This window comes from Silurus aristotelis (assembly GCF_946808225.1).
Source record: "Silurus aristotelis genome assembly, chromosome: 7".
NCBI lineage: Eukaryota > Metazoa > Chordata > Actinopteri > Siluriformes > Siluridae > Silurus > Silurus aristotelis.
The window spans coordinates 15,125,914-15,143,874 of NC_139580.1; the positions used below are offsets into that span (position 1 = coordinate 15,125,914).

The following is a 17,961-nucleotide window of genomic DNA, read 5'->3' on the forward strand; positions in this document are numbered from 1 at the left end:
TGAATACACAGGAGGTGGGGACAGATGTATTGGAGCGTAAAAAAAATGGGGTTTGTTCCTTCTCCTCTTCTCCACGGTACCCCAGAAGCAGTTAATTAGAGCGCTTTCTCTGCTCACATGAGTCCTGAGATCAGAGTGCTTTACACCCAGGCCTCCTGTAGAGATACATTACTGTCTGGTTTCCTTACTGTTTTCAGTGGAAAATTCTAAAGGATTAGTTCATAAGAGAATATAATCGTAAGATTTAAACATGGGAGCTATGAGCTACATTATTGAATGGTTATTGAATGGTTTGATTATTCCTTATTAATCGAATAGATAAGAATCACTGCATATTTTCTTTGCAATCAGCTGTAACAAAACAAAACAAAACAAAACAATAATACTATGAACAAAGTACATATTTGCCGTTATTGTGTATCACTAATGCTATGCGTTACATCGTTTTAAACCTTGAACTTAATGACCTATGGTCTATTGCAATAGGAAGCATGATCAAAGTGGCATGTGGCATGGTCATCTCTCACATCATCCCGTTGACCTCCACATGCAAAGGTCATGAACTTTCCCTCATTTTGAGGCCAAATAGTCAGTAAATGTATATAAAGGAATTTTTAATAAACTGCTATGAAACACTAACCATACCACAGAGACCTGTAGCAGCATTAATGTTTATATATTTCCTTTGCTCTTTAATTATCCATTCAGCCTGCATATATTAATTTGATTGAGATTATATTTAATCTCGAATATACAGTAAAATTGCTGCATTTAGTCTCATAAATGACCTTATTACAGTCATAAATATCTTGACACCACACTGACACCACGAAATATTGATAAGAGCTTTTATTTACAAAACCATGAGCATGAGTGAAGAAAAAAAACAGAGATGGAACCTTATGCAAGGCAAGGAAAGACTGTGTCTCAGCAAGGTCAGTGATATAGACTGAACATTTTTTTATTATTAAACTAAAATCATAAACAACATAAAACATGAATAATATTGTCACTGATTATTTAAAAAACTTACATTGATTATAGATTTAACTTAAATGACATTAAACTATATGGAGTTATAAATATAATTCAAAACAGGAAATTAAAATGTAAAGAAATATCTTGGGTTGTTATCAAACACATTTTTAGCATTTAAATAATATTATGAATACTGGATTCTATTTTTCTCTTGGGCAAATAAATAAAACTAATCTAATATATATATATATATATATATATATATATATATATATATATATATATATATATATATATATATATATATATATATATAATCTAACAACTATTTATCTACTGAATTTCATCTAAACAATCGTTTGAAAGTTTGAATGTGAATTTAGCTTGATCGGACAGTCTGAGGTAGGATATGGAGCCTTTCTGTATTTGTACTGTAAAAAAAGTTATTTATCTTTGAACATCTTTATGGCCACTGTTTACTATGAAAGAGAAATGTCGCACGACATGCTAAGCACTAAAAGGACATAGTGCCGTTCACAACCCCTCAAAAACAATACCATTAAAAATGCAGAGACAGTTTGCAAGTAAGTACAAACATTTGCAATTTCCCTCTTTAAAACTGGTTAGTGAGAAGGAAAGTTATAATAAAATACTGAAGAGGGCAACCCTTTATTTAGGCTATGACCCACCTCTGTATATGAAATAACATTTTAAAACCACTTCCCTTTCCAACACTGCTTCACTTTAGTGTTTGATAAGGAAATCTGGGTGTGATGTGCAATAAAACCAAATTAACATAACAAGTACACATACAGTATATGGCCAATCTAATAAGTGGTCATAATAAAAGATTATATAATATAGATCCACCTATAATGTAATTTTTAGAAAGAAAACGTGGTCACTGAATTCACAGTCATTGATGGTAGCATGTTGGTCTTCCAGAATTAGCTCTGTTCCACAGTGAAGCGTGTTTCCGTCCTGTGAAATGCAGAGAAACTGTAGGTTGCCTTCCAAAGGAGCTCTGTCAAGTCATGGTGGTATGGTTGCGCCACCTTGTGGCCTTTAGCCGTTATATATTAGGAGCTTAATATATTACATTAATACATACATTTTCATTTTATATTAAAAATGTTGTTTAATAAAGCCATTATTTGGTTGTAGTTTGTCACCAACTAACTGATAATGTTCTTATTCATAAACTTAATCAAAAGTAATGGAGGATACAGTTATTAAGCTATCATAATAAAACCAGGAAACAAACAACGAGACAAACTAATTTAAATTTAAAGGCAAAGTTTTTTTAATTGGAAATAAATATTCATAAATTTTTTATTAATCTAGATTTCATAAACAATGTAAATTATTGCAGTGTGTGTTGTTTCGATATGACAGTGACCAGGTGAGTATAATACTTTACTATTTAGACTTTGTAATTTAATATTACATTTATTTAATTTTATGTGAGTCACTGAAACTGAATAATTTACTCTTTAAAAATTTTATTTTAAACATTTTCTAATATTTAGAAGAACGCCTATATCAGTTTATTGCAGTATAAATAAGTGCTATGCTGTTAGCATTCCAATCAAGTTTGTTTCAAGTAATTTGTTACCTAGCAAGCAAGGATAGGAAAAAGAAGTTTAAAAATTATAACACCACAATTTTAGGAGATCATGGAAATTGAATTGGAATAATGTTCCCATGTATAGTTAAATGCCTAAATACATTTCAGTTTGTAATAAAGACTATTCATGTCCACATTTTCTTTTTTTTTCTCAATCTAATGTTTAATAAATTTTTAAAACTCACACATTCTTGTTGCTTGCCATGTGATTGTTATACTCTAGAACAGGTGGAGCTGGTTCCTCCTTATCAGGCACCTAAACATACCGTACAGATTAATTTAATCTAAAAATACATTTGTCCATATACACTGACAAATACATAAACAAGAAAAATACACACACACACACACACACACACACACACACACACACACACACACACACACACACACACACACAAACACGCACGCATACACACAGGTTAAAAATGCGACTTTGAGGTGTCTCTTCCCTCAGCTTTCTCACCCTTATGTTTCCAGGAATCATAGAGTTTAAACTCTTTGAGTTCTGTAAGCAATTACAAATAAATAATAACATACACCAGACACATCTGATGAGGGCCATGTGGGCATGTACACAGCTAAAATTCTTAGTTAAGGTTACCTTCACTAAAGGTGCTGTTGGTTACTATAGGACGGTGAAAAGTGAGCTCAATTCAAATAACAAATCACTGAAATCACAGGCTGGTAGATAATTTGCATTCTTTAGGTGCAGTCGCATTTTTCTGGTTGAATTGAGTAAAATCTCACCTCCCAGTAGACACTGTCGTCAAAACAGTTGTCGTCTGTTACAGACCCCCATATGGGCATCCTCAGGATTAGGCCTGTAATAAGAGGAACACTGTTCCATTATATGCAGCATGCCACTATTTGGAAAAAAAGTTAAGATCAGCCATTTATGTCCAGATGTAGCAATGTACTCTATACCGAATAAACTGCTATTGTAACCGTTATTAATTGCGAAGAATCTGTTTTTTTTATAGAAAAATCAAAGGTTTTTTTATGGGAAGGCAAATGATTTTACCTTATAGCAACTATGTATTTAAGTCATTCTCTGCACCAGATAGCTTGACTTGTCTTTATCCTGACATTATTCATTAGCTCTGGAGACCAAGGGAATCATGACAATAAAAAATCTTTTCTCATGAAAATGTCTTTTCTAAACATTTTTGTTATTCCCGCCTTTTATTATTGTCTTTGTGCAGGACACATTTCATGTATAACTTCTGTCTCTGAAAACGTGTAAAATCGATATATATTTAATTCACTCTCAGAAAGAAAGTATATAAGACTATATGAGAAGTATAAACTGTTTTACTTGGCTTTAATTAAAAATCTCCATTTTTTGTGTTAATGTCTGAACCACCATTCATTGTTCATACAACCTGTCTTAACAGCTCAAGTCATTTGTATCATTGGCACAAGTGATCATTTGTTTGTCTTGATCTTGTTTCTAGTTAATAATTCTGTTATACTCGTACCCACAAATATTCCACCTCCTATTCCAAAGCATATAGCGACACACATTGCAGCTGCCTGGTAGCCACCTTGGACAGCTGGAGATCTGTTTTTGAATGAGCCCGTAAAGTCAAATGTGTTTATCAACCTGTAAAAAAGGAACACATAAATGACACTAACAATATGAAACCTAATCTTTCACACGAGTGCTTTCAATGCAAAAAGTCATAAATAATGCAGTATACCACAACCTGATATCACAAACACACCAAAATTGAGAAAATGTTACTTCAATGTGAATGCATGTTTAGTTTATTCAAACAAACCTTGTAAGTAATTCACATTTAGACATAATGTATGAAATGTATATGTGGCTCTTGTGACCTGGACATACCCCTCTTCACCATATACAGGTACAGAAGCAGCAGCAGCTGTGATAGCTCCCACAATTCCCCCTATAACACCAGGCATTCCATGCAGGTTATGGATACCACATGTGTCCTGGATCTTTAACTTTTTCTCCAAATAGGGCTGGAAGACAAAATTATGAATTAAATCACTATTTTGACTGTCCATATGGCCAATTTGGCTTTGTAAACAACATTCTTAATTAGATTGTTAAATGTCTTTTTCCAACAGCGAGTACACACTGATATATTGGTACCACAACAAGGAAAATTACGTGACCATAATTTATTTTAAAATGTATAAGCAGCTCTTACTGAGAGGTAAATGTAGCCCAGTGTGGAGATGAGACCACAGCAGAATCCTACTATCAGAGAGCCATATGGCATTAGCATGAACTCAGCAGCTGTTCCTACAGCAACACCACCAGCCAGGGTGGAATTCTGAATGTGCACCTGGAGACAAAGCAAATGTACCTGAGTATGTAAGGGCATGGTTTTACTGCACAATGGAATTACACTTGATTTTAAGATATAAGACTCCAGCGAAGGTGAGTTTTCTTGGAACTAGTGGAGATTCTTGTGTGGTTTCCTTACTGTGCAGAAATCATTAATCTGATGGCTAATGGGAAGTTGAGTGGAAGACGATTGGTTTGCTGACAGGCCGTTCACTCTGCAATGTGGTTAATAGACCACAAGAGGTCGTTCAGGTTAATGAGATTCATAAAGGTCACTATTATAAAGTGATGACTTTACTATTAGCACATGGCAAGGACACCAGTGTTCGTATGTAATTGTAGAACCTTTGTTATATACTGTATGCAACCTTCCATTTATGTGGATTTATGTGATTTATCTATATTTATTTATCTGCATTTATTCATAACACTTTACGTATGCTCAATTGTTATTGCACTGTACACATAAATATAACAATACCTGTAAACAGCATTTCTCAATAAACACTTAAACATTCTTGAGTGCACAATGACATCCTGTTCATGATAGTAGTTATAGTTGACCCTTTTTTCTGAGTGACAATATCTTACACCTAGCAAACAGTTGTTAAAAATGTAAATCTTAATGAACCTCCATTTCTAGGCAGTTGATGTGTTATGACTCTAGCCCTATAGTACCACCACTGCACTGTAAGCAAGTGATGATTATCATTGCCTAATGAGGCGACCTTAGAAACAAGGGTGTTCTGTATCGCGCAGATACACGGAAGTAATCCTGTCCTGTGAATGAATGGTTTAAAGCACTGTACATCTAGCAGTTTAAAAAGGAGGATCTTTTATAACCAGTTCAACCCTATAAAAATACATAAACTGATCAGAGCAACGTCAAAATAACACATAATATAAACTAATTAATGAACATGAACCAATTTAAAATATTGGTTTAGGACCCAAAGCTGTATATAAAAAAAGACAAAAAAGACCCATTACCATATCCAGTTTTCCATGCTTTTGAAACAGGCTTGAGATGGCAACGGTGGTGAGGACAGTGGCAGCCAGAGACAGGTAGGTGTTAATGGCTGCTCTTTGCTGACCATCTCCATGGTCACAAATGGCAGAATTAAAACTGGGCCAGAACATCCACAAAAACAATGTTCCTATGGGAAAATTATGAATCATTAAACTTGTCTGCATACTATAGAATAATAATAAGGTGGGCAATCAGTGTTAGTGACCCCAACACTTAACATTCAGTTCTCTCAATAACTAATATTTACAAAATCTAAAAAAAATTCTAATATAACTAATGAGTGATAATGAAACTTAAGTTGTTAAGTTGTAACTTAAGTTAAACTCCATAAGTCTTGTTTTTATAGGATCAGGTTAGTTATTAATTAAAATTATATCCTAAATTAACTTATCAAGCATATTTTCAAACTTCAGTACAAAATCACATCATTATATAAAAAGTTTCCTTTTTTGTATTAATTATTTAACTAAAAACAGTATCAGAACATTTTTTTAATAAAATAAAAAAAATATTAATTTCCTCTCTTTATTACTTTATAACATCAGCAACCTGAAACTTTAAAATTTGTATTGTTTATCAGTTATATTTCCCTCTTTTCTGTCTAGCTTTGTTCTGTTCATCCATCTATCTATTTACAGCATTAGTCTCCTGTTTCACGTAGCAAAAATCCTTACAAATCCATTTATGTCTAAAGTATTTGTTATGGATTAATTATGGGCCAAGATCTCTAAATTCCTCTATTATGCAACATAGTGTGACAATAGTGGTTTAGGATTTTTGTCACTGTGAAGAAAGAACTCTCACAGAATGCTGAAGACACCAATTCCCAGGTCTTAACTGAGGCAGAAACAACCAGGAGATGGGTCATGCTTTGGGGCACTTGTTGAGGACTAAGTAGGAGCAGTGCTTGTGGAGGGTAAACTCAGGGTTGGGCAGTATTTATGATACATGTATCTCACATATGTATTTCAAAAATAAAATAGGATTTTATCAATTGTATTTGATAGGGTTGATGAAAATGGTTTTATATTTCGTATCAAAATACTTTAGTGTTTTGTATTTTTGTAGTTTTAAAATACTGTAAAATACTATATAAGAAGTCTACATGATGACATCATACAAATGCAGCATCTAATTGGTGCCTACTCAGTAGTTTGCCCAGACTTGCTAAGATCAGAACAAAAAGTTTATCCATATGGAAGAAGGTGGTGAAGGTAAGAAACCTGCAGGCTGTCAGCTTTCAAATGAATGTCCAATGGTTTATAAATAAATATTTAATTGCTAAATATTGTAATTGAAGTGGCTGTTTAGTAGGGTCATGATTTTGCATACCATTGACTGTCTGACACATAATATATTATTATATTTATGATTAACGATCAAATTATTATTTAGTGCTATAAATACAGGTGCCACCGGTTGTTTTCTTATGAATGACTGTCGTAATGGCAGTTAAATAAAGTGTAATCAAAATGTAATGTCAGTTAAACAAGCATTCATTAGCTGCTGCACAACAATCACAAACTGAGAAAAGTATACAAACTTTCAAAAAAGGCAGTATGGAGCTAAAGCTTATAATCGTGTAACGAAAGCAGTGTAAGGAAAGTGGTAAAAATTATTCTGTGCTGCTGGGATAGAGCTTCGTGTCTGGCATCCCCCCAATCACAAGTTAGAAATAATGTTGGTTATTTTCTTGGTTATTTTTCCCATTGACTAAAATATAAAATGAATCTTTGACTAAGCCAACCGCTGCCCACCCCTGCAACCGGCTTTGCCTATTATACAGAGAGATATAAAGAAAACTTACCAATCATGGCAAACAAATCAGAATGGTAGACTGAGCCATTCAGGTGATTGCTATCCTTCAAGTTTGGCCGATAGAGGACCCATGAGATGGATAGACCATAATAGGCCCCAAAGGTGTGGATCACCATAGAACCTCCAGCATCTTTGGCCTATTGAATAGAATGTATTTTGTAAGTCACCACAGACACATCCAACTGCAGTGATTTGCTGTATCTAACAGTATCGTATAACAGTATTTTGATTCGGTTATTTCATAGACTCACATGAAGAAGGTTAAGTATTATATATTCTTCTACAGCAAACAAGGTAATTCCAAACAGGGTCAACACCATGAGCTGCACAGGGCTGACTTTCCCAAGAACTGCTCCATATGCAATCAAACAGCCAGCCACACAAAAGTCTGCATTGATTAAGCTGTGCACAAAAAATAAGCATTTAGGAATATAATTCTTAAACATGTTAATTTAGAAATGCAAATTAAACTGATTTATGTAGTTACATTTTGTAATCATTCTATGTGCACAACATATTTATAAAGTTAAATGTATAGTAGATAGTACATATTATGCTCAGATAAATGCTTCGGTTTAACCTAAATAATTTTAACCTTGTATTCAGCTGAAATCAAAGAAGCATAATTACAATTTAGACGGCTACATTTTCATAAAGTTTGCAATAATGGCGTAGTTATTGCACTAGTGTGGAATATGTAGTAATATTAATATGGTGCAAATAATACTCAAAATGTCTAGTTTGAAAAAACATTAAGAAACAACATTGTAATTAATTTCTGCATGAGAGAAACAGACACATTTAATCATTAAATGACCAAATGTTTAACTGCCATAGAAGCCTACTTTTCCATTCCTATTTTGATAAGGCCATCAGCTGGGTCCAGAGAGTGGAACCACCCTTGCATTAAGAGTGCCCACTGAAGCCCAAATGCTGCTATGAGGAAGTTGAAACCAACAGCACCGAACCCATATCGCTTCAAAAATGTCATGAGGAATCCAAACCCCACAAAAATCATAACATGGACATCCTGGAAACCTAAGGGAGAAATCAAAGGGAAAGCATAATTCATTAAGAGTATATATTTTCTCATAATTAACATTTCAACAAAGCACAATATTAAAAGTAAATCAAATAGAGAGCGAAACAAAAAAATAAAATTTGTGTTATAATAGTTTAAAAGAAAACAATACTGTCAGTTCTAGTTTTTAAGTCATTTGACTGGGAAAATTTTGTCAAATTTGATAAACTGTGTATCAAGTTGTCAGCATGTCAGTTAAGCTTTACCATAAATATCACTTCCTTAAAGCCATGTTTCCCTTTCTACTTCCAAATCACTTCCAAAAAAAAGGAGTGGGAGAACTGCTTGTTCTGTCAACATGTTTAGATTACATGCATTGCTTGCAAGATGAGTCCAGTGTGACCTTGAGATTAAGTTTTGAACCAAGGTCATAATATCTTTTTTCATAAGTAATTTGACTACAATTACCATTTGCGATGGCAGCAATTTGATCCTCAGATCACCTTTTTATCTGACATAGTGAAATGTTGTTGTTTTTTCTAAATGGAGTTCAGTCCTCATCCTGGCTTATCCTGGTTCGATGCTCGGCCCCTACCGTGACATGCCATTTTTTTAGGTAATATTTCCTTTTCATTGCTTACATTACAAGCAGGCATATTGGAGTCTATACTGCTGCTTCACCTCCAGTGTTGTGAACACCTTTCTGGTTAGTCCTAAGGTGTGCCAGTTCCTAATGACATTAGCGTGTATGCTATCTGTGTAAATTTCTTGAGGGGTGATAATGCTAGTATGTAACTGTGGTTCTCTAAACCTCTACATATCTACTGGGATTCCTTGCCATTCACACCCTGCACCGACCTAATAATAAATTGTGTGTACTTTCCTACTTTTCAGTTCTTATCAGACAATAAGCTAGAGAAACAATTCATAATCAGCAAAAAAAAATTCTGCTTATCTTAAACTGATTGGACCAGTGATAGAAAAAGCCAGGTTTTAGAGGTTTAACCAAATCTAATTGGATAACCTTTAAATAATGCCAACAAGACCTAAGAGCTCAGCCATGTGGGATATTTATATGTAGACAAAGACATATGTCTAGCAATACCAATGGAACTGTTGATATTTAAACAGGAATAATGTGTCTAAACATTGGTGTTACTCCCAATGTGCTACTAAATGTCAGCTTGTGAATGCTACTTTCTGGAAAAGGCTACACTGTACATTTCACCAGTATGGCATGTTTATGAAACAGTCTCAGTGCCCTTCGGTTCTCACTCAGAGGAGAAAGTCAATGTGAGCAACGATCTGAAATGAGACTGAACCAGATATCACTAATCAGAAACACTTTGGAATGGGGAAACAGAAAAACCCCAGAGGAGACCTGTTTTAACTAATGAAACATGCCAAACTCTGCACAGACATTAACCCAAGCTCAGGACTAAATATAGAACCCTGAAGCTATTAGGCATTAATGCTTCCCACTGCAACAATAACCTGCCCACAACTTCAATAATACCAGATTTGTTGCATATTCTGAAAAAACATTTAGTATTAGAATGAATCTATTATTGTGCATATTCAAATACTTTCTCATAATATTTGGTCCAGGTGAAAGTTCACTTTATAAAAACAGCACCTGAATTTCTAACAAATGTATAATATGACAGAGTATTGTTTTCCTTAAAAAAATCCTTAAATTAAAAAAAGGATTGTGATTATGTAACTACAGCATTAAACACATAAAACTTTAATCAGATCCTATTTTGCTTTTTACTTTTAGGATTACAATAATCACACTGCAAAACATACAATAGAATGCAATATACAATTTGACAATGTGCTCAGGCCTTTAAGATCTTTAAGCAAAACATTTCACAAATGATGTATAACCTAAATAAAATCAGCATTAAAAATGTCTAACCATGGACACAGAACTTTGGTTTCACTGTTTTCACCATACACTTAATGTTAACATTTCTTTGGCACTCCACCTACTGCACCTCCTTGTACTTTAAAATGTTATACATTTTTACATGTTATACATTAAACAATACAAAAGTTCTGCTTCACATTTTTACTAGCATCTCATGGTATTGATTCAGCATTTTTGTGAACAGATCCATTTTTTAACAGGTTGCATATGATTTTCTGTATGTTTTTGGACAACAAAGCATTGTTTTTGTGTGTGTTATTGCTCTTAATGCTTTTTGATGTCCATCATCTCAGAGCCCTGTTTTGTTTCTCTGTAAAATTAATTTTGTATGTCATTTGAATTGCTATAATAAACTATAGAAATAATCTTAAATTTAAAGTACAACTGCAGATTGTTTGTTATAGGACCAAGTTACTTATTATATAAGATAAATTAGTAATCTTATTTACTTTAATGTATTACAACAATTTGTAACCCAAAGTTCAACCCTATATAGCAGTGCTTTTCTACCACTGCTCTATAATTGTACAACGAAAGGTAGTCAAAATGATTTCTGACTGTTGTCAAAATGATTGCTAGAAATTAGATTATTAATAACACTGAATTACAAATTACAAATTTACAAATTCTCCTTATAAACCAGGATAACTGAAAGGCTCCTTCATTTCTTTCTTTGTAACAGCCTGTGTTTTCTGCATTGTCTGCAAAATAGCATACTAATTATTTAAGTCAGAAAGTTTTATTTTCTATAGTCTATTGATTTATAGAGTGATATTTATGAATAGCTCGACAGATCCAGCAAATTGAAGTCTTTGAGCAAGACCTTGCATTGAAGGCCTTTTTTCTCTGGATAACAATATTGGGTGTTGTGTTACAACTAAATGCATTTTAACAATCGGAGTGATATTTGAGCTGGATAACTGGTTAGCCATCAGAGAATATTTTTTTTGCGCAATTATGAAATTATGACTTTGTTTTGGTTGACGTCATGACAAGATTCACAGCTATTTAGGGATGATTGTGAATATTTACTGAGGTGTGAAATACTTTAAGTAAAAAAAATGCCAAAGGCAAACATATTATCTGTTATAGAGTCTGTTTTTAGAGAACCAGGTAGTTTGATACAGCTTGTTAACAATGTTCTGAAGGTCTTGTGTCTGTTAAATGCAGCTTGTACACCAAAGCATACAATAGTGATAAGAATGTACTAATGTACCACTTTTCACCTTAAAATAATCACACAGTGAATGTATTTCTAGCCTCTTGGATAACATTAGTAGTGAATTAGCTGATCATGTTTGCTGGCAAAATCTTGTGCTTTTCATGGTAATTACACCAATACTTTTACAAATCCTATATTATAAAACATTAAAAAGAATAAAATACTGAAAATAGTATTTATAGGAAGTATATAAAATATGATTTACAATTTTTATATAATTTTTATACAATTTACAAACATAGCATAGCAAACATTATATCATAGCTAAATATTAGCCATCTTTACATCATAAAATATTCTGTCCTCACAAAACCTGCTTCATTGAAAAAGCTGAACAACACTGAAATCTTCCACTCCCACTCATTAGTATTGGTTGAATCATTTTGAAAAAATTAAAATGTGTGAACAGTTTACCTCATTACATTATTAAAAAAAAGTTATTGGGAGGCTTAGAAATCAGTTCAAATCTGCAATAGAAAACATGATCATGATCATGCAGAGCTTCTTAATTTCAGCTCAACAATAACAGCCAGATCTTTTTTCCTATTATAGTGCTTGCTGTATCTCTGCCTATGTTTTCATTAAGAGGAAAATAAAGAATCATATCACTGTTATTACCCCCACATTTAACCTATTATTAACACAACATTTAGTTAACTATTATATTCTTATATGTCTGAGAATTTTTTTCCCAGAATGTTTAATTATCAATCTATATCAATATCACATTTTATTTGTCACATACACATACATATCATCCTAGTGCATTTTCTGTATATGTACAGGTAATTATAACATAAATGTTTCACTATTGTTTACTTTAAATTTATGCAATACAATATTAAAAAACATTCAGTTGTTCTTTAAGAGCTCCTGTGATATAGATTTAAGGTTCTTGGCTTCTTAAAATTGTTCGGCTTGGAACCTAAAGTTTACTAAAATAGCCTTTTAATTTGTAAAGCTGTACTTGAAACTTTACAGTGCAACTACATAAACTTTCTTCACATTCTTTCTACAAGTATACTTTACACACTTTCTACACATTAGGCTTCAGTTTTTGATTGGAAGTTGAACTAATAGTAAGCTAATGCTACTGTCGATCTACTCCTTTCTGTATTATGATTATGATGGTTTATATGTTTAACTAGAAAATTTATCAATTTTGTTTAAATCTAGTCTGATGCTGATTTTTTTTTTCTTTTCCCTTCCTCATTTTCCAGATTCATGTAAACACAAGTAACATGTAAATATTAAACAATCTTGTTTAATCATTGAATTAAATAAAGCTATTATACATAAATATATATTCATATAAAATATACATGACTCTTGATCTTGATCTTATTCATTTTAAACATGGCAGACATTTAAACAAAACATTTGATCTTAATTTTTTGAAAAGAAAAAGAACACAAATGAGAGAACAAAAAGAAAAAAAATGAGAGCTGAATAATTAATTGACATGCATAAGTGAAATGAACAGTGGAAAACTTACTTGGATATCTGTAGTAGAAGTCATTCTCAATGTCACTCGTTATATTGTGTTTAGCTTTAAATTCAACCCAATGAGTATCTGCTTCTTCATTATAGCGCACGAACACCCCGAACAGGATGATCATGGCGCTCTGCCACACAAAGCACACGGCTGGCAGAGTAAATCGGATGTTGGTGTTTTTGGGCCCATCGCAGTAAGGCACGATGCAGTTGCCCATTCTCGCGCGTGCACGGAGAGACAGACGTATGCGTGCCTGCGCACCTGGCAGCCCCGCTACCTTTTAAAGCGCGAGCGCGGGGGTGGGTCCCGCGCGCGCAGAGCGTCACAGACAGCGGCTTTTCCCGCCACCCGCACGTAAACCAAGTATGAGTACTTTCACAGATGTGATTATTAGGAGGGTGAAAGTTGTAGGAAATGTGTGCTTTGGTCTATTTCATATGAAATTAAAGTGATAGCCTGCGGTCCACAGTCTGGGTTCTTAAAACTATTCCAATATTGATGCGTTAACAGATTATTTACCAGCATATTCATTGAGATAAACGATTTATTTGCTTCACTTTTCACCAATGGAAAACAAACAGTGTGCAAAATATTAGTATTATACACTCTCAGAAGGGCATGGAACCCTCACAAGCATAGTACCTTCAATGGCATGGTATCTTAACGGTCATGGTATCCTCGAAGGCATGTTAACCTCACGGACATGGTACCCTCATGAACATTGAACCCTCACAGACATTGTACTCTCCTGGGCATGGTACCCTTACAACATGGTACATGGTACCCCATGGTATCACACTATTTTCAAATTTCTACCTGAACAATACACAGTACAAACAATTGTACCATTAATATTCTCACAATTTTTTCTAAGTGTATTTTTCTAAAAGATAAATGCTATTTAAGCATTTCTACTTGTGAGTAAATTACATTTTGGCTTCTAACTAAATTGGTTCAACAACCTGAATTGCGAATTGTAATCTTTATAGAGCTCCACTGGTGTTCTTTCAGAAACATGGCATTCTTCTTCTTCTTATTATTATTTTTTAACTTAAGAAAACTTTATGTAAAATGGTCACTAAAAACATTTATCTCCAAGCTTGGAAACATCAAGATCATCAAGCATTTAAAAACCCCACAAATAATAATAACAATAATAGTGATAACACAAACAATGATTTAAAAGCGTTAAATAATAGCTGCTGAAGAGGATCGTCTCACAGCTTCAGGGGGCAACATCTCATTTTGAGCTCGGGTTACTGTCTGTGTGAAGTTTTACACATTCTCACTGTGTATGTGACGCTTTCATTAGGAGCTCTTGTTTCCTCACACTTCACGTAATACTTGGAGTGGACTGTATTGTTCCCAGGAAATGACATGAATACACCACAGACTTCACCAGGATAAAAAGTTTACTGATAATGTATAAGATGTCTGATATCAGGTGGTTCATGTCTTAAAGAATAAAACCCACATAGACTACACACACCCGCATTCTATGAATGACTATGTTTAGCCATGGGCATGCTACATGATTACATGACCTTTTCCAGTAAGTAGCATTACTATCATAATTCAAGGAGACAGTATACACAAGACCAAAACTGTAAACATGCAAGACAACCATCAACCATTTTAACAAAAAAGAAATTAAGTTTTTCCATTATAGTGTAATGTGATAGATGCAAGCTATCAGATGCACAGCACAAGAAATAGACCAGGATGCTGCGAACAGATGACACAGGTCTCTTCTGATTAAGCTTGCCTTGGTTACAAAAACCATCATCTGGAAATAATATGCATTGGTGGCAATGGGATTAATTAAATCAGCCTTTTAAAAAAGAGAGAAAAGGCAGTGATACTTATTTAGAAAAAAATAAATATTGTAATTGTGAAAGAAAACCCAGACAAATATTTTCTCAGGTATTTGTTCCCTTACAGATCAGCTTGTTCAACTACAGTCTTCTAATGCACATATTACATCAGTGATGCTTTATAAAGCTCTGCACAGATGTTCACTTGGTATGTGTAGCTGTTTAGCTACAGTTATGGAAAAGCCACAGACTCCAGCATTTAAGTTGTAAAGTCAGAAACATAACAGTAGGAATTCAGAGGGAAATGCAGCCTTGATATTTTGAGGAGGTCCTTTTTTTAATTGGCATTAGGATAAAACATGAACAAACAGAACATAAAAATGCCTGCAATCAATTATTCACTTATATAAACACTAAAATAGATTTAATGTTTTAGTCAACTGTATTTAGGATTTTAAAATGAAAGTACTACAATTTTCATAATCATTGTGAACCAACAATTATGTAAATAACAGTTTAACTTTGTTTGGGTAATAATTTATACAATATTTATAAATTCTGTTACTTTTACTTTAAAATATGAAATACGCTTTACAAAATTCTTAAATGTATATAAGTGTTTGTACCAAATATCAAAAACAGCATAATTGTGGATAATACTGTGTTCTGATCAATAAGGACTTGATTAACAGTCCAGCACTAACAAATCCTGGTTCAAGCTCATGATTCCATGCCAGCGAATATGCCAATGGTTGCAAGTATAATAGACTAAAATGTTAATCTATGGCTTAATGCATTAATAATATTAATGCAAACAATGACATAATACTCAGTTAGACAATAAAATGTAGTAAAATATTGCTTCTTTTTGACATTTTATAGGTAGGGGTTAGTTATCTGCTTATTTCTTTTGCCCCTATCTGTTTCATAATAGCTCTTTAGTAAAGTTAAGGGACTTTTAGAAAAGGATAGTGTATTGTTTTGCAGTCACATGTCTGTGTAAGCTTTGTACACCGAAAGAGCTGCAGATGATCTGGAAGGCAGGGCATTTTTGATCCTCCAGGGAGACACTAGGCGTGTAAAGAGTAGTGTAACACCTAAAGAGTGATGATATAATACTGGTCATTGTGCTAGTACCAGGTTTAAAAAACCATATACCACCCACAGGGCATTTCATTAGGGGTCTTTTACCTGTACTATATTCATTTATTCATCTCTACCACCCCACACAAACAGAAACCTGAGCTATAACCAAAACAGAGACCATGTAGATGTGAGCAACACCACTAACTGCTCTGATACCTTGCTCCTCATGCAACATTTAGTCAGTTTTAATTGAACCCAGGTGTGTTTATTCACACGGCTTACACACTGGTGTCAGAAAATGAATTAATGATACAGTTTTTTTGTACATGAAAGTTAGCTAAAATGCACAAAGTAGCGCAAGACAAATTGAGTGCTGTAGAAAAACAATATATTATACATAAAATAAGTGACATTTATTTTTTACGTTTATTTATATAATTTGAACAATATTATTAAACTCCATGCATTGCTAATTTCCATTTCCAGATTTCACAGATTTCTATTTACTGTTTGTTTACATTTTGTGTAACCATGTTTCTAAACTATTGGCTTATTTGATAAGTTTACACAAATATTTCCGTTCTTTTACTATGCACAGCTTGTACTAATCCTTCTCTAGAAACTTTATTAGTTTAATGATCATTTAGAATGAACATGAAGGTAAAGCATGTAGTTACTGTTGGGATGCACTACTGTAGAAGTTTTGCTTTGCTGTTTTGATAAAGTGTGTTAAAGTATCTGGTTAATGGGATTAAAAATGGGATTAAAAATTATTTTTCCCCCCCTGAAGAGACAGGGGGTCATCCTGTTTCACTGGTCCCAGTTCAAATCTCAAGCTCAAGTTAAAGTCTGTGCAGTGTTTCTATAGATGTTCACCCTGTGCCCAAGTTAGTTTAAAGATAGTCTAAAGATTTTCCTAAAATATGATGACAGAGTGTTAATAAGAAGTTATTGAGTGTTTGGACGAGGGTGTGTGAGGGCCGGCATCCTTTTTAAGGTGTATTCCTGCCTCATATGCACTGTTTCTAGGATAAGCTCTTGGTAAAGTGAAGATGGAAGTAAATGAGTATGAACAAAGTTTATATGGACTTCCTAAAACACAGACAAGAGCAAAGGAAATACTGAAATACAACTGCATTAATGTTAAGTAGCATGTGACCAAACAATTATAAGCTACTAATAATAAAGTTGCATAATAATGTGTGGTAATGACAGACTGGCCATGTTAACCATTTCAGACGCACAGTTTAATGTTAAATTTAATCTAATAGAATGGTTTCTTTAGGATTTCTGCTTTCTGAGGTTGCAGACTTCTCAGTGCTGCTTTCTTAACTCGCAGTAATACTTTCTTTCGGCTTCTCCCATTAGGGGTCGCCACATCGGATCATCCTCATTCATGATCCGCATGTTCGATTTTTGCACATGTTTTTACGCTGGATGCCCTTTCTAACGCAACCCTCCCCATTTATCCGGGCTTGGGACCGGCACTAAGAGTGCACTGGCTTGTGCAACCCTATTGGCTGGGGTTGGTTCCCTGACCGGGAATCGAACCCGGGCCGCGTCGGCCGAATCCTAACCACTAGTTAGGTGATTGGCAAAAAAAACCTGGCCAACAGC

At 33.9% G+C, this 17,961-nt stretch overlaps 1 protein-coding gene across 1 annotated transcript; it reads right to left on the reverse strand.

The window, feature by feature from the left end:
* Positions 1-834: 834 nt before the first annotated feature.
* On the reverse strand, positions 835-13,713 carry rhcgb (Rh family, C glycoprotein b). Its single transcript, XM_083547540.1, has 11 exons — positions 13,445-13,713; positions 8,619-8,811; positions 8,025-8,175; positions 7,763-7,910; positions 5,916-6,082; positions 4,786-4,923; positions 4,458-4,594; positions 4,087-4,211; positions 3,356-3,429; positions 2,791-2,861; positions 835-1,959 (listed from the first exon to the last, which is right to left on the reverse strand). The coding sequence occupies exons 1-11, from the start codon at positions 13,659-13,661 to the stop codon at positions 1,926-1,928; spliced, it is 1,455 nt and encodes a 484-aa protein (XP_083403666.1). The 5' UTR covers positions 13,662-13,713; the 3' UTR covers positions 835-1,925.
* Positions 13,714-17,961: the final 4,248 nt, after the last annotated feature.

What these genes read in the sequence shown, in the direction of transcription:
- rhcgb (XM_083547540.1), bottom strand. Translation starts at nt 13,661, where the DNA reads ATGGGCAACTGCATCGTGCCTTACTGCGATGGGCCCAAAAACACCAAC. An exon ending in TAATACTTAACCTTCTTCAT is followed by an intron (nt 7,911 to 8,024) that starts GTGAGTCTATGA and finishes TCTATTCAATAG; the next exon opens with GCCAAAGATGCTGGAGGTTC. An exon ending in ACGACAGTGTCTACTGGGAG is followed by an intron (nt 2,862 to 3,355) that starts GTGAGATTTTAC and finishes CGGTATGTTTAG; the next exon opens with GTGCCTGATAAGGAGGAACC.